The sequence below is a fragment of the Colobus angolensis genome, unplaced genomic scaffold (genome assembly GCF_000951035.1).
Source record: "Colobus angolensis palliatus isolate OR3802 unplaced genomic scaffold, Cang.pa_1.0 Scaffold106, whole genome shotgun sequence".
NCBI classification, from domain to species: domain Eukaryota; kingdom Metazoa; phylum Chordata; class Mammalia; order Primates; family Cercopithecidae; genus Colobus; species Colobus angolensis.
The window spans coordinates 3,130,411-3,148,469 of record NW_012111586.1 but is presented as its reverse complement, the minus strand read 5'-3'; the positions used below and the strand labels follow the sequence as shown (position 1 = coordinate 3,148,469).

Genomic DNA, 18,059 nt, shown 5'->3' with positions numbered 1-18,059 from the left:
TGAAACAACACTTCTTTAAAAAATTATCTGTGGTCACTCTTTCCATTTGCTCCCCTCCGTTCTTTCTTGAGCCCACTCCAGTTGGGTTTCCATTGCCCATTGCTGCCAGTCTCCTGAAGTAGCTGTTGTCGAAATTACAAGTAATTTCCATATGGCTAAATACAACAGTCACTTCTCTGTTCTCATCTTACTTCAAAATTCTTAGCGGTTTTCAGTAAACTTGACCATACTCTTTTATTTTTTCCTTCCTTTTGTAGCAACAGGCTCTCGCTATATTGCCTAGGCTGGTCTTGAACTCCTAGCCTCAAGCAATTCTACCACCTCCATCTCCCAAAGTACTGGGATTATAGGCACGAGCCACATGCCCATACTCTTTTTGAAACACTCTTGTCTTGGTCTCCATAACTGCATACCCACTGGGTTTCCCCACTGTGTTCCTGGTGACTTTCACTCAGTCACCTTTGCAGACTTCTCTGCCTTTCCTCAACCCTTCTAAATATTGAGTGCCCCCCAGCATCCACTTTCCTGTTTACATTCTTTACCTAAATGATTATATATTCAGTCCCATGGCTTTAAATACTATCCAGATGCAGATAAATCACAAATGTATGTCTCTAGCCCTGATCTTTCCCCTGAGTTCCAGGCTGTGTCCAGCTGCCCATCACATCTCCAACTTAATACAGACATCACAGAACTCTTAATTTTCCTGCCAAAGCCTTATTTTCCACTTGTTGTTGCCATCTCAATATATAGCATCAAGATGTGTTATCTTGTTGCTCAATGGCCAGGCGCCATTGAGCTAGGATCACACCTGTAATCCTCGCACTTTGGGAGGCCAACGTAGGCAGATCGCCTGAGTTTAGGAGTTCAAGACAAGTCTGGCCAACATGGTGAAACCCTGTGTCTACTAAAAATACAAAAAATTGGCCAGGCGCAGTGGCTCACGCCTGTAATCCCAGCACTTTGGGAGGCTGAGGCGGGCGGATGATGAGGTCAGGAGATTGAGACCATCCTGGCTGACACGGTGAAACCCTGTCTCTACTAAAAATACAAAAAATTAGCCAGGCGTGGTGGTGGGCGCCTGTAGTCCCAGCTACTCGGGAGGCTGAGGCAGGAGAATGGCATGAACCCGAGAGGCAGAGCTTGCAGTGAGCTGAGACTGCGCCACTCCAGCCTGGGTGACAGAGTGAGACTCCATCTAAAAAATAAAAATAAATAAAAAATAAAAAATTAACCGGGCATGGTGGCGGGTGCCTGTAATCCCAGTTACTCAGGAGGCTGAGGCAGGAGAATCGCTTGAACCTGGGAGGCAGACATTGCAGTGAGCTGAAATCATGCCACTGCACTCCAGCCTGGGTGACAGAGCGAGACTCCATCTTTTCTCAAGAAGAAAATTTAAGGGTTATCCTTGATTCCCTATTTTCTGTCTTTTACATCCAAATCAAGACCTGTTAATCCTCAGAGTTAGAGGACTGAATGAGATAAAGTGCTTAACACCTTAATCCCTAGCTGATGAAAAGAAATCAAGGATAGCTATTATTTTATTATTATATTTAATATTTAATAATTATGTAAAATTTTAATTTCCATAGTAGCTACCTTTGCTTAGAGTTTTTGATGCTTTTTAAATTTTTTGTTGTTTTCTGAGAAAGAGTCTCACTCTGTTGCCCAGTCTGGAGTGCAGTGGTGCGATCTCAGCTCACTGCAACCTCTGCCTCCTCGGTTCACTTGATTATCCTGCCTCAGCCTCCCAAGTAGCTGGGACTACGGTGCGCACCACCATGCCCGGCTAATTTTTCTACTTTTGTAGAGACAGGCTTTCACCATGTTGGCGAGGCTGGTCTCAAACTCCTGAACTCCAGTGATCCACCTGCCTCGGCCTCCCAAAGTGCTGGGACCACAGACATGAGCCACCAAGCCCAAGCCAAATGTCTTTTTATTGATTTACTTTGAGACAGGATCTCACTGTCCCCTAGGCTGGAATACAGTAGTGTGATCATAACTCACTGCAACTCAAACTCCTGGGCTCAAGAAATACTTCCACCTCAGCTTCCCAAGTAGCTAGGATTACAGGTACAGGCTACCACATTCAGCTGATTATAATTTTTTGTAGAGATACAGTCTCACTATGTTGCCTAGGCTGATCTCAAACTCCTGGCCTTGTGATCCTCCCACCTCAGCCTCCCCAAGCACTAGTATTACAAGCATGAGACACTGTACCCAGCCAACACTTTTTTTTAAGTTGTAGGAAAATATGCTTCTGGATACTGATAACAGTCCTGTGAGTGCTGTTTTATACAGGCAACTGGTAGGATTTTTTGCTTTGTCTCTTTCTCAGGGTTGTAATTGTATTGAAACAAATGTATAAGGACATAATTAAAAGACAGAAAACTCATTTTTAACTTATAGGTGAAAGTACTTGTGCTCACTTTCTAGGGATTTTTTTTTTTTTTTTTTTTTAAAACAGAGTCTCGCTCTGTCGCCCAGGCTGGAGTGCAATAGCTCAATCTTGGCTCACTACAAGCTTTGCCTCCTGGACTCGAGATTCTCCTGCCTTGGTGTCCTGAGTAACTGGGATTATAGGCACACACCATGATGCCTGGCTAATTTTTTGTATTTTTAGTAGAGATGGGGTTTCGCCGTGTTGGCCAGACTGGTCTCGAACTCTTGACCTCAAGCAATCCAGCCACCTCCACCTCCCAAAGTGCTGGGATTACAGGCATGAGCCACCGCGCCCGGCCAGGATCCCCTTCTTAATATCAAAATGCCTAGGAAATAGGAACTCCTCCAGGACTAGAATTAGCACCCTGTTTCTTTACCTTTAAGCCTCTCATCTTACCCAATCTGTCTTCCCTTCCTATTGTCCTATTGATTTTGCCATTCCTAAGATCACCAGAGTTCTTCTGAAGTTGCCAGATTTAGTAGCTTCTTTTTTGGTCCTCTTTTTTACCTGTGAAGATTAAATATGAAAATCTGTTTCTACACTATAGATGAAAAGCCCTTCTTAAACTATAAAATAAATGTTACTATAATCCCCTGAAGAGTCACTGTTGTAAGTATTAGTTCCTTTTTTCTTTTTCTTTTTTTTTTTTTGAAACGGAGTTTCGCTCTTGTTGCCCAGGCTGGAGTGCAATGGCAGGATCTCGTCTCACTGCAACCTCTATCTACCAGGTTCAAGCGATTCTCCTACCACAGCCTCCCAAGTAGCTGGCATTACAGGCATGCACCACCACACCTGGCTAATTTTTTGTATTTTTAGTAGAGATAGGGTTTCTCCATGGTGGTCAGGCTGGTCTTGAACTCACAATCTCAGGTGATCAGCCCACCTCCGCCTCCCAAAGTGCTGGGATTACAGGCGTGAGCCACTGTACCCAACACATCATATAGTTTCTTTTTCATGGTACATTTAAAAAATTGAATTGAAACAGTAGAAATGAGGGTTTTTTTTCTTTTTTTTTCAGTCACCCATGCTGGAATGCAGTGGTGTGATCTCGGCACACTGTAACTTCCACCTCCTGGGCTCAAACAATCCTCCCACCTCAGCCTCCTGAGTAGCTGGGACCAGCTGGGTGCGCACCACCATGCCCAGCTAATTTTTTGTATTTTTGGGAGAGACAGTGTTTCACCATGTTGCCCGGGCTGGTCTCAAACTCCTGATCTCAAGTAATCTGCCCTCCTTGGCCTGCCAAAGCACTGGGTTTTTAAGTGTGAGCCACAGCACCCAGCCAGAAATTAATTTTCATCTTCAATTAATATCTGAAATTGAGGCTAATATGGCTTTTTAAAACATTCCTATTTGGCTTTCAGAGGCTTTGAGATAGTGTCCAAATGTACTTCCATCCATGGATGTAACTACATCCTAAAGGATGTTTATATTAAGACACACTGCAGCCAGTTGCGCCGCCTGTAATCCCAGCACTTTGGGAAGCCAAGGTGGGCAGATCATGAGATCAGGACATCGAGACCATCCTGGCTAACACGGTGAAACCCCGTCTCTACTACAAATACAAAAAATTAGCCAGGCTTGGCGGGCGGCTGTAGTCCCAGCTACTTGGGAGGCTGAGGCAGGAGAATGACGTGAACCCGGGAGTCAGAGCTTGCAGTGAGCTGACATCGCGCTGCTGCACTCCAGCCTGGGCGACAAAATACAAAAATTAGCCAGGCGTGGTGGCAGGCGCCTGTAATCCCAGCTACTCAGGGTGGGGTGTGGGGGTGGGGCACCGAGGCAGGAGAATCGCTTGAACTCAGGAGGCGGAGGTTGCAGTAAGCCAAGATCGCCCCATCGCACTCCAGCTTGGGGGGCAAGAGCGAGACTTCGTCTCAAAAAAAAAATCCCAAGAAAGGAATAGTTTTAAGGCATCACAAGTTATCAGCAGTTTGAAAATCCAAGTCCAAATGCATTATTTTTTTTGGATAAGCAAATACTAAGATTCCACTATGTGCTAGGTAATATGCTAGACCCTTGACAAAGGTTATCTCATTTAATTCTCACGATATCCCTACAAAGTAGGTACTTTTATGATCTCAGTTTTACAACTGAATGATTTGATGAAGCTCAGGAAGTTCAGCTAAGCAAAAAAATAAAACCTTTTCTGACTTCCTTGCTTCCAACCATGTCCTTGTACTAAATGCCCTTCCTCTATGCTGCTTTCATACCCTGAACGTATCTTTATCTTAATACTTATCATATTCAAATGGAATTATGTTTGTTTATCTGTCTCCCTCACTAGACAGTTCCTCAAGGGTAGGAACAGTGTCTGTTTTATTCACCAGCACAGAGCCTTAACATAGAAGGCTCTTAATAAATATTTATTACACTGCAGATTTGAGCTCAGAGTTCAAGCCTAAGTCTGTCTTTATATCACAGGCACACAGATTCAAATAAGATAATCACTCTACTTTAAGGAAGTGTTGGGAAGGAAAAACAAGCCAGTTCTAAAAATCTTAGCAAATTTTTTATATTAAGAAAAGTTAATGCTTTGGAAAGTTTCTCTACTATCTAAAAATGAAACTGAAACATTAAGGCTTACACACACATCAAAGGAGAGATGTTAAGAATATGGGTTGCTTTATTTTCCAGGGGCTTTATGGGTGTGCATAATTTTAAATCCACACTGCAAACTGGAGGAGAAATCCTGCTGGCTGCAGCAGCTGCAGAAGTGGAGCGACCTGGATGTCTGTCCCCTGGAGGATGGAAACTATGGACATGAGCTGCCCAACATCACCAATGCACTTCCCCAGAATGCCATTCACAGCCCAGGTGAGCCAAGTGTCCTTTTAGGCTCTTTGTACCTGGAACTTCTAAAGGTGGGAGGGTAAACCTAGAACAATGGTAGCTGGATAGCCTTTTGGCTGTCAGAATTGCCATTCTATGTAAGAAAAGCCTGTGTTTTTATTCATCTTGAAATGCCGAACCTTAAGTAAGGATAAGCTTTTATCTTTGACATTGAGTTGCTGTCCTTTTCCACATCTAGAGTGTCCTTACAGTGCCTAGCATAATGTCCTAGAGCCCTCTGCATGACTCCTGGTCTACTCTTCAGATTCTTCCTGTCTAATGTATTAAATGTCTTGGCTTCAGTTGGGATTGGTTTTAGCTCAGACCTAACTTAGGGGAGAACAAAAGACCTATAAAAAGCAGTTTTAAAAAGTGTCCTGACCATAACTTTTCTTACTTCTGTTTTCCTCAAATTTTTATACAGCAAATAGCTGGGTGGGATCATCCTCCCATATTATTGGTAGGATTCCTGCCCCATTTTAAGACACTTCCAGTACAGTGATACCATACACTCCACCTTTTGAGCCCACTGGCCTGCAGATATCACTTGACATCAGCATTCGTATCAGTTTTAATTCAACTAATTCAGTCTATTTGATGTTGTCAATTGATTATTCTTTAGCCTATTGAGAGCCTTTATTGGTAGAAGATTTTATCAGACACTGATTTTACAATTGGTTCCTTTTATTTTATTTTATTTTATTTTATTTGGAGACAAGGTCTTGCTCTATCCCCCAGGCTGGAGTACAGTGGTGCGATCTTGGCTCACTGCAACCTCTGCCTCCAGGGTTCAAGCGATTCTCATGCCTCAGCCTCCCGAGTAGCTGAGATTGCAGGTGTGACAGCCACCATGCCTGGCTAATTTTTGTATTTTTAATAGAGACAGGGTTTTGCCATGTTGGCCAGCGTGGTCTCGAACTCCTGACCTCGGGTTATCCACCCACCTCAACCTCTCAAAGTGCTAGGATTACAGTCGTGAGCCACTGCGCCTGGCAGTTCCTTTTATTTTAAATAACTCCATTGGTATTTTCAGTCTCAAAGAGGAAATCATGAAAATTATTGTTTTTGTTTGGTCTTCTGTACCATAATTAGTTGTCAGTATATTTAAGACAACTAAGGTAATGGAAGATGAAAAGGCTACAATTTTGCCACTTATTTACCCTTTCCTGGAACTCATCTAGCTTCTACAACACAGGAAGGCATCTCTTTGATAGTGGCTTTGGATAGCATAGAGAGGGTCAAATGCATACAAACACATGCCTTGTTCTGTTGCCCAGGCTGGAGTGCAGTAGTGTGATCTCAGCTCACTGCAACTTTCGCCTTCCAGATTCAAGCAATTCTCCTGCCTCAGCTTCCTGAGTAGTTGGGACTACAGGCGCGGGCCACCACACCTGGCTAATTGTTGTATATTTGGTAGATACAGGGTTTCACCATATTGGCCAGGCTTGTGTCAAACTCCTCAAGTGATCTGCCCGTCTTGGCCTCCTAAAGTGCTAGTATTACAGGGGTGAGCCACCACACCCAGCCTGGTCTTGCAGTTTCTTCCTGTCATAGTATATTGGTTCTTTGTTGTTGTTAGCTCTCCTTTGAAGATGTTGCTTCTTCTAAAGCCTTCTCAGGTTGTGATTGATACCTCTCTCACATCCCTTTACCTTCATCCATCCTTTGGCTGGAGAAGCAGTTGATTCCTGCCTATTCTTCTTAGTCATTTCTACATAATTCTCCTTCCTACCTTCTTAAAATACCCCAGGTTTAAGTTTATACCATCAAACTATACTGTCTGCCACACTGCTAGTTTTTGTCATCTGTAGACCTCTGGGTCAATCCCTCTCATTCCTTGAAGATTTTTAGCTATTGGCTTACTAATACTACTTTCTATCACTATTCCTATCGTAATTCTTTTTATTATTATTATTATTATTATTTTTTTGAGACTGGGTCTCACTCTGTCACCCACGCTAGAGTGAAGTGGCGTGTTCTCATCTCACTGCAACTTCTGTCTCCCAGACTTCAGTGATCCTCCCATCTCAGCCTGCCGAGTAGTTGGGACTACCGGCGTGAGCCACCACTCACAGCCAAATTTTTGTGTGTGTGTGTATTTTTTGTAGAGATGGTTTCATCATGTTGCGCAGGCTAGTCTCGAACTCCTGAGCTCAAGCAATCCTCCTGCCTTGGCCTCTCAAAGTGCTGGGATTATAGGCATGAGCCACCACGCTGATTCCCATCATAATTCTTGATGACTTCAGTAGCCACATAGATGACCCTTTCAATACCCTGGCCTCTCAGTTATTTGATCTCCTCTTTTCCAGTAGTCTCATCCTCCACCATAACTTAGCCATTCAACCCCAAAATCATACCCTAAACCTTGACATTACCAAAAACTACACCCTCTTCATGCATCACCAGTTACCACCATCATTCTTGCTAGCTTTTCTTTAGTATCCCAATTTCAGTAATTCTTTGATCCAGTAGGAATTTTACAGGGTTTTACAGGTTTTTGTTTTGTTTACCAAAACAAAACAGAAAACACTCTTGTGACTCCACGTGCCTCTCTGGGTGGTAGAAATGGGTGGTAGAATTAGGAAAAATCAGTTAAAAAGAATAGTACAGATTTGCCATCTCCATTTCTTCTGTTCTTAATTTTCTTGAATTCACTCCAAGTCAGGCTTTCAATCCCTACCACTACTGAAACAGCTCTTGTATCAGTTACTAATGCTAACTGTTGCTAAATCTAGTAGTTCTCAGTCATAACCTTACTTGACCTATCAGCACTGTTTGACACATTGGTCACACTCTCCTTGAAACTTCTTTGTCATTTGACTTCCAAGAAACCACTCTCTCTCGGTTCTCCTTACTTCACTGGCCGTTACTTCTAAGTCTCTTTACTGTCTCTTCCCCACTTCCCAACCTAAAATGCCATAGTGCCCAGGGATCTGTCATCAGACCACCTCTCTTTCTTTTTTTTTTTTTTTTTTTTTTGTTTGAGACGGAGTCTTGCTCTGTTGCCCAGGCTGGAGTACACTGGTGTGGTCTCGGCTCACCACAACCTCTGCCTCCCAGGTTCAAGTGATTCTCCTGCCTCAGCCTCCTGAGTAGCTAGGATTACAGGTGCCTGCCACCATGCCTGATTATTTTTGTATTTTTAGTAGAGACGGGGTTTCACTATGTTAGCCTGGCTGGTTTCGAACTCCTGACCTTGTGATCCGCCTACCTCCGCCTCTCAAAGTGCTGGGATTACAGGAGTGAGCCACCGTGCTTGGCCACCACCCTCTTTCTATACTTCTTCGTTGGCTGCATTGTTTTAGTAATCATCTAAATACTAACAACTCGTATATATAGATCTTGCCCAGACCTTCCTCTCAACTCCAGACATGTATATTTGATATTCAGACTGCCTTTCTGATATCTCCATTTATCTATTAACAGGCATCTCAGTAGGATTCCTACCCCTCAAGCCCCACCCGAACCTGCTCCTCTTGTAGTCTTCCTGTCTCCATATATGGCACCTCTCTTAAAAACCTTGGAGTCATTCTTAATTCTTCACTCTCTCTCACTCCAGCTCTAATCCATGAGCAAATCCAATATATTGCCTTTATCTTTGAAATATATGCAGAATCCAGCTACTGCTCATTATCTCCACTCTTTATTTCTCTGCCAGCTACCATCATGTCTCACAAATTATTGTAGTTTGCTCCCCCTTCTTCTGCCCTTCCACCTTATAACCTGTTCTCAATACTGCTGCCAGAGTTATCCTTTTGAAATGCAAGTCCCATCATATACCTTCACAGCTCAGAGCTCTTCAGTGGCCTCTCATCTTTCTCAAAAACCCAAAGTCATCTTTTTCTCGTGGCCTACATGGCCCTCCATGATCTAGTTCTCTAATATGTCTCTGACTTAATCTCCTGTGATTCTCCTGCTTGCTCATTCCATCCAACTATACTGGCCTCCTCACTGTTCTCAAATGCTCCAAATATACTTCTGCCTTAGGACTTAGTACTTGCTGTTCCTTTTGCCTGGAGACCATTCTATATATGAATAGAACAATAACCCCCTGCCTAACCCCAGCTTGCTTTTCTCCATAACTCTGCTTTAGACTTTTTCATAGCACTTATAACTGTATGATATATCTGATACACTATATATTTACTTAACTGTCTCTCCCCAATTGAATGTAAAGGTCCATAAAGACAGGGACTTTGTATGTCCTAAGCACTAAGAACAGTACCTACTGTATAGTAGGCAGTAATTATTTGCTGATTTAATCAATTTAAAAATATATTGGGAACCCAGTGTCCACTGTGGGTTGAGCAGACCAGTGGATTCTCAGTTCAGCAGTAGATGAGCTTAGATTCCAGCCAGTAGAAGAGTCATTGTGCTTTCAGTGAGGGCAACATGAAGGAGAAGCAATTTCAGTAAATACTGTCAGTGCTACTTGAATGATAATATCCTTCAACCATCTGAGCCTGTACCCAATGGGCTATATTAAATTCTAAAGAAATGACCAGATTCCAAGGACTTTTCCTGACTGGTTGAATATGTTAGGTTGTTTCATATTCAGTATGAATTATCTGACATTCCCTCATAATTTTTTTACACAGAATCAGTAGGTACACACCTCATTTGGGCATCTCTGTAAATGTCCGTACAGTACAATACTTCAGTTCTTGATCCCAAAATAGTTTAAATTGCCATTAGTCTGGCAAAGCATCAGTTAAATGACTCCCTCTTGGTTTCTTATTACCTTAAATATCATTTCCATGATCCTCCCTAAGTCCATGGTTTATGGCAAGATATCTTCATTTGGTCCTCTTACATACCACCCTTAAGAGTTGAGCCTACATTTTTGTCTGCAATTTTGGTTTCCCTGCAGCCCTTTTCCTGAACAGAGATGGCATGGTAAGACTCCAGTGAGAAAACAAGTTTGTCTTTTATTAGCATCAGTTTTTTCTTTTTCTTTTTTCTGAGGCATGATCTTGCTTTGTTACCCAGGCTGGAGACCAGTGGCACGATCTCGGCTCACTGTAGCCTCAACCTCCTGGGCTCAAGTGATCCTCCTGACTCAGCCCCTGAATAGCTGGGACTACAGGCCCACGCCACCATGCCTGGCTAATTTTTATATTTTTTGTAGAGACAGGGTTTCACCACATTCCCCAGACTGGTCTCAAACTCCTGGACTCAAGCGATCTGCCAGCCTCAGCCTCCCAAAGTGCTGGGATAACAAGTGCGAGTCATCACACCTGGCCTTATCAGTTTTTTCTTATTGGGGAACAAGACTGTAAGCCGCAGATATCAGTGTAATAAAGGTACCTGAATATACAGAGCTTCAGCTCTTTCTCTCTCTTTTTTTTTTTTTTTTTTTTTTTTTTTTTGAGATGGGGTTTTGCTCTGTCACCCAGGCTAGAGTGCAGTGGTATAATCTTGGCTCACTGCAGCGTCTACCTCCTGAGTTCAAGTGATCCTCCTGCCTTAGCCTCCCAAGTAGCTAGGACGGCAGGCATGTGCCACCATGCCTGGCTAATTTTTAAATTTTTTATTTTTTGTAGAGACAGTGCCTTGCTATGTTGCCCAGGCTGGTCTTGAACTCCTGGCCTCAAGTGATCCTCCCACTTTAGCCACCCAAAGTTCTGGGATTACAGGCAGAAGCCACTGTAGCTTCAGCTCTCTTTCAACTCTTAATATGAATTTCATGAAAGTCCTTGGTCTGATAAGGGAAACTTGGTATGAAACAAGTTACAGATTGGCCAAGGATATTGCCTAGCTGCTTCTCTCTACCTTTGACCTCGATAGAAGCAGTTTATATCTTCATGATTGAGTGGCTAAGCACCACTACTCCTCTTCTATTTCATGTAGCTTCTGGATCTCAGGAGAAATTAGTCTTCTGTAGAAGGAGGAAGTAAGCCATAGATCTCTATGGGAAGGTTATTCCTGTAAAGAGCACACACACACTAAAAGCTTATCCAAGAAGGAGGCAACACAGCAGATACTCAGAGAGATTGCAAGTGGCTGCTCTCATTGCCCTTCCACCTTATAACCTGTTCTCAATACTGCTGCCAGAGTTGTTCTTTTAAAATACTATTATTCAGCCAACCTCCCACCCTGAAGAAGACCCAGGGCTTAAAACTTCAAATTGCCTGTCACTGTACTGCTGCATGTTCTTCTTTCTCCAGACTCCTTATCCAGACCAAGACGAACAGTGTTCACTAGAGCCATTGAGGGCCGTGAATTACATTGGCAGGATAGCCACCTACAGCGAATAATCAGCAGTGATGTTTATACAGCTCCTGCCTGCCAACGGGAAAGTGAAAGACTACTCTTTAATTCCCAAGGCCAGCCACTGTGGCTTGGTAAGTCTAGCCCTCCTCTAAGAACTTGAAAGCCACCCTCACTTCATGCCAGGCCCAAATGAGCCATCTTCATACGTACCTGCAACTCAAACTACAATTTGGACGGTTTTCACGCAGATCTTTTGGGGCTTTTATTAGGGATATTTATGTGAAGCCTAAGCCATTTGCATGTATACTCAGTTGTGATACAGCAACCTCAAATAAGAATTTGCATCCTGTCCTCTAAGCTTTGGCAGGGTGAAAGGAGTTAATGCATCTCAAAGAACACTAACAAAGCAATTAGGCCTCAGTTCACAGCTTCTCTGAGTTATTAAGCAACAATAGTCTACTCAATAGTTATTGAGCAACATTATAGTCTACTCTGAAATTACATGTTTTGCTAAAAAAAGCACTAATTTGAATTTTTTTTAGTCTCCTGTACTAGTAAATAGGACATAATCTGCGTTTGTCACCAAGCAGTCTTCCTTTTCTCCTTCCCACCTTCCTACCTTCCTTCATGATAACAGGATAGAGCTGTTTCATTGTGAGTTTAAACCCTCCTCTGAAATAATTTCCTGGTTTTCCCTCAATCAGCCTGTCCCTGACTTTATCACAGGATACCCATTTCAAAAGAGACATTCTTTTTAAAAAATATTCATTTTCCGAGTCTTACAGCAATGACATACATTTTCATTGTCTTCTCGCAATTACCTACCTCCATCTCTCAAACCATATCTTTGTCTTTCTCAAGATTTTGCTGAATCTAGATATGCCCATCTCTCTCTTGAAAGCAATAGCCAGACACAGAGTCACTACCTGAAGTTCCCTCTGATCATCTTTCTTCTGTGATCCAACACTAATAAACATAAATCTAATAAGCATGTGAAAGAATATACACCTCGGCCGGGCGCGGTGGCTCAAGCCTGTAATCCCAGCACTGCGGGAGGCCGAGACGGGCGGATCATGAGGTCAGGAGATCGAGACCATCCTGGCTAACACAGTGAAACCCCATCTCTACTAAAAAATACAAAAAACTAGCCGGGCGTAGTGGCGGGCGCCTGTAGTCCCAGCTACTTGGGAGGCTGAGGCAGGAGAATGGCATAAACTCAGGAGGCGGAGCTTGCAGTGAGCTGAGATCTGGCCACTGCACTCCAGCCCGGGCGACAGAGCGAGACTCCGTCTCAAAAAAAAAAAAAAAAAAAAAAAAAAAAAAGAAAGAAAGAATATACACCTCATTAACAAAGATGCAAATTAAAACAACACTGAGTTAGCATTTTTTGATTTTCAAATGGTCAGGCGTTTTTAATTAAGATAATTACTTTCTGGTGTGGGAGAGGTTGCATGGAGATAGGTTACCACTACTTACAGGAGTGTAAATACTTACAGTCTTCCTGAAGGGTATTTCTTCTTATCAGAAGCTTTTAAAATATGTTCATACCATGTGGTACAGGAATTCTACCTGTAGGAATTTATCCTGAACCATAATTAACTAAGGATATGCATATAGCTAAGGGGTTCATTACAGCATGGATAAAAATAAGGTACAGATGAGAAAAAATGGAAACCATATAAATGTCCAACAATAGGGGATTGATTAGCTCAATAGATATACATGTATTCACCAGAATGATATGTAATCATTTTAAATGTTATAAATGTATATTTGATAACATGGAAAAATATTTACAATGTGTTATTAAGTGGAAGGCCAGTTACAAAACAGCAAGTGTAATACCATCCCATTTTTAGTAAAAACTTACTAGACTGGGCTCAGTGGCTCACACCTGTAATCCCAGCACTTTGAGAGACTGAGGTGGGCAGATCACCTGAGGTCAGGAGTTTGAGACCAGCCTGGCCAACATGGTGAAACCCTGTCTCTAGTAAAAGTACAGAAATTATCCAGGTGTGGTGGCACACATCTGTAATACCAGCTACTCAGGAGGCTGAGGCAGGAGAATTGCCTGAACCTGGATGCCGGAGGTTGCAGTGAGCCGAGATCACGCCACTGTACTCCAGTCTGGGTGACAGAGTGAGACTCCATCTAAAAAAAAAAATTAATAGAAAAGTGTGAGTAAATATACATGACACTGGAAAGAGTGATTATTTCTGATTTTTATTTTATATTTCTTTATACGTATTTTCAAATTTTCTGCAATTACTTCTGTAATTTTTAATTTTATCTTTAAGAAAAAAGCACAAAATAAACCATAAAGCTTGTTATAATTACTCACCTATTTGTAAGTCTTTGGTTTGGTAGTCTTCCATTATCCCTAAGGTAAATTCAAACTCCATAGAATGGCATTCAAAGCTGTTTATATTCCAGACTCTACCTTTTCCAGGCTATCTTAAGCCACATAACATAATTCTAACTACATGGAACTATTTGCCATACTCTGAAGATGGATGCTATTAATGTATTGAATAATTTTTATGCTTTTACAATATGCCCTTGCTTATGTTTCCTTTGTCAGGAATGTCTTTCCCTGTTTGTCTACCTGTTTGAAATCTTACTTGTCCTTCAAAGCACAGCTCAAATATTATTTTCTCTATATGTATTTCTATCATGTTACTTCTTTTTAGCTGCTTTATAATTACGTTTATGTATCATTTGTGAGCTCTTTGAGGGCAATGACCATTTTTATCTGTGTACTTCCTTTGCCAAGCATACTCCCTGGCATATAATAGGCTTTCAGGAAATGTAGGATTAATTAAATGAATGAGACTTCTCCCATTAGGCGGTTAGTTGCTGCCTCCATTGGTTTCCCATAGTGTAATATATGTTTGCAAAGAGAGAAACTACATTTTATTATCCTACTTGTGTGTCCCTTTCAACACCATAGACCACGCTGAGGCTGCAAGGTAGCTCTTTCAAGATACCATCTGTGATTTATTCAACTTTTTATATCTTCAAAGATAAAGACACAGTTTCTGGTATATAGTAGGTGTCAGGTTGAATTTGAGGAACTGGACTGAATACAAACCCTCTTTGTCAGGTATAAATTTTCCTGATTTGAAATTTTAACTAGACCAAAATATCTTCTTCTTATTTGGTAGAGCATGTGCCTACAGCCTGTGCTCGGGTTGATGCCCCACATTCCCATGGTTATCCAAAAGAGGCCCTCAGACTCACAGTGGCCATTATTAATACTCTGAGGTTGCAGCAGCAGCGGCAACTGGAAATCTACAAGCATCAGAAGAAAGGTATAGTAATTAGGAACCATCTAACCCCCTTAGGCCCAAAGCTGATGAGGATCCTCAGAGGATACAAGGCCTGGAAGAGCTAGGGAATTCCAGATCATTCTCCTTGCTGTGTGGAATGCCTCACTTTATGAATCTCAGTTTTCTCATCTGTTAATTTGGGAATAATACCTGTTTGCCTCCCTCATAAGGCAGTTAGAAGGCTCATTAAGATCTTGTATGAGAAGACCATTTTTAAACTGTAAAGCTGTAGACAGGCATGGTGACTCACACCTATAATCCCAGCACTTTGGGAGGCCCAGGTAGGATTGCTTGAGGCTAGGAGTTTAAGACCAGGCTGGGCAACGTGGTGAGACCCTATCTTTACAAAAATAAAATAAAGGCTGGGCACAGTGGCTTACTTCTGTAATCCCAGCACTTTAGGAGGCCGAGGCAGGCGATCACCTGAGGTTGAGAGTTCAAGACCAGCCTGACCAACATGGAGAAACCCCATCTCTACTAAAAATACAAAAAATTAGCCAGGCATGGTGGTGCATGCCTGTAATCCCAGCTACTCGGGAGGCTGAGGCAGGAGAACTTGAACCTGGGAGGCAGAGGTTGCAGTGAGCCAAGATCACACCATTCCACTCCAGCCTGGGCAACAAGAGCAGAACTCCATCTCAAAATAAATAAATAAATAATTTATTTATTTAATCCCAGGACTTTGGGAGGCTGAGGCGGGTGGCTCACTTAGGCCAGGAGGTCGAAACCAGCCTGGCCAACATAGCAAACCCCAGTTCTACCAAAAATACAAAAATTTATCAGGCATGGTGGCATATGCCTGTAGTCTCAGCTACTCTGGAGGCTGAGGCACGAGAATCGTTTGAACCCAGGAGGCAGAGGTTGCAATGAGCCAAGGTCATGCCACTGCACTCCAGCCTGGGCAATAGAGTGAGACTGTCTCAAAAATAAATTTTTAAATAAAATAAAATTAGCAGGGCATGGTGGCATGTGCCTGTAGTCCCAGCTATTCAGACGATTCAGGTGTCTCTTAAAACAAAAACCTGTAAAGCTCTATCCATGTATGCACTACCAGCAGGCAACCCAAATGCAGACCACATGACCTTATAGCTGGCTGGTATGTTTGAAGCCTGCCCTGTCAACCAAAGGCAAGACAATAGAGAAGCTTTTATTTGACTCTCAGGGTCAAGGCTGGAGAGACTGATAAGAAGACCCAGGCAGGAACAGACAGCAGTTTGTCTCTATCACTGTCTAAAATTGTAACCTGCTTGTTTCCAGAACTGTTGCAGAGAGGAACCACAACCATCACAAACCTGGAGGGCTGGGTGGGCCACCCCCTGGATCCCATTGGCTGCCTGTTTCTCACTTTGACTGAGGCCTGCCGCCTGAATGATGATGGCTATCTGGAGATGTCAGGTACAGGGGTCAGCCTGAGGCAAACCAAGACTGCCCTTGTTGGCTAGAATAGTGGCTCACACCTGTAATCCTAGCATTTTGGGAGGCCAAGTTGGTGGATTACTTGCGTTCAGGAGTTCAAGACCAGCCTGGGCAACATGGCAAAACCCTGTCTCTACAAAATATTAACCAGGTATGGTGGCAGTCGCCTGTAGTCCCAGCTACTTGGGGGCTGAGGCAGTAGGATCACTTGATCCCAGGAGATCGAGGCTGCAGTGAGTCAAGATTGCACCACTGCACTGCAATCTGGGTGACAAAGTGAGACCCTGTTTCATTAGAAGAAAAAAAAAAAAAAAGACTGCCCTTGTCAGCCCTTTTCTCCCTTCTAGACTCTGTTCTACCTCCTTTTGAAGTTTTTGTCCCCCTCTTGTCCAAACTAGAGCACCCTAAGAGGTTTCTTCATACTTGCCCATTTCCCACCTTCCTTTCCTACCCTGTGGTCTGGCCTTGTCCTGATTTCACATTTTATCTTGCCAGCCTTCCTTGTTCCTTTTATTTCCCTATCATAAATGCCTAAAGAATGTAATCCAAGAAGAACAATAAGTAATAGAGAAATTTCAGCAGTCAGAGGCGAGAACCTAGGGCAGTCTGAAAGTGGGAAAGAACTTCCATCGAGAATCTGTGTATCCCTTGCAATTGCATAATAATATTTTCTGGTTTCCTTTGAACTTTCTTCTACATGATGGTTTTGTACCAATTTTACAGATAAGAACTAGAGGAGAATAATTTAATAGAGTCTCAAGACCTTATTAAGAGTAGCCAAGAATAGATAGAGACAAAATTGATTCTTTTTTCTTTTATGCCTTCACTTACTGTATATATATATATCTACTTTAGTATTTAGCATGCTACATTACAATTTATTTACAAATAGTTCTCTCTTACTAGACTGTCAGCTACTTGAAAACAGAAATTATGACTTCTTTATCTTTGTGTTCCTAGCACTTAGTGGAGGACCTGACATTTAACAGTCTTTCATAAATACTTACTGGATAGATGAGGGAGAAAAGAAAAGAAACCAAGACTTTGACTTTTAAACCATGCTTACTTCCTGAAATTATGCATCCAGTGGTGGAGCATATGAGATAATAGTAACATAAAGGTTGCACATGGTACAAAAGTAAGAGTTTAACTGTATGGATTCAGATTTCTCTGGGTAGAGATATAAGGGATGGCCCCAAGTCAAGTGAGGACTGCTCCTTGTCTTCCCTCTGACCCCTTGCAAAGTAAATCATCATCTTTGGTCTGTTTCATCTGTACAGTGACATTTACATCTTGGAAACCTGAGTTTGCACTTGGGTTTATTCATTCACCACTAACACATAGCAATACCTAGAACAACAAGATGGTCTAATCCCTTTAAGGTGTTCACATTCTATGAAAGAGACAGAAACAAAAACAGATAATTACAATATTACATAATGTGCTAGCAAAAGATAAGATTTTGTACTTCCCTAACTGGCTTAGCCAGTTCATATATTGAGAAGGAGGTGGGCTGGGTGCGGTGGCTGTCGCCTGTAGTCCCAGCACTTTGGGAGGCCAAGACAAGCAGATCACCTGAGGTCAGGAGTTCGAGACCAGCCTGGCCAACATGGTGAAACCCCGTCTCTGCTAAAAATGTAAAAATTAACTGGGTGTGGTGGTGTGCGCCTGTAATCCCAGCTACTCGGGAGGCTGAGGCAGATGAATTGCTTGAATCCGGGAGGCGGAGGTTGCATAAGCCGATATTGTACCACTGCTCTCCAGCCTGGGAAACAGAACGAGACTCCATCTCAAAAAAAAAAAAAAAAAAAAAAAAAGAGGACATC

At 42.5% G+C, this 18,059-nt stretch overlaps 1 protein-coding gene across 1 annotated transcript in view; it reads left to right on the top strand.

Moving 5' to 3' along the window:
• The window catches only part of ZSWIM5 (zinc finger, SWIM-type containing 5), a 206,431-nt gene that overhangs the window by 167,353 nt on the left and 21,019 nt on the right, over positions 1 to 18,059 (top strand). The window contains exons 5-8 of the mRNA XM_011946336.1: positions 5,081 to 5,260; positions 11,443 to 11,619; positions 14,653 to 14,799; positions 16,075 to 16,212. Of these exons, the coding sequence (XP_011801726.1) occupies positions 5,081 to 5,260; positions 11,443 to 11,619; positions 14,653 to 14,799; positions 16,075 to 16,212 (642 nt within the window). The remainder of the gene's footprint in view (positions 1 to 5,080; positions 5,261 to 11,442; positions 11,620 to 14,652; positions 14,800 to 16,074; positions 16,213 to 18,059) is intronic.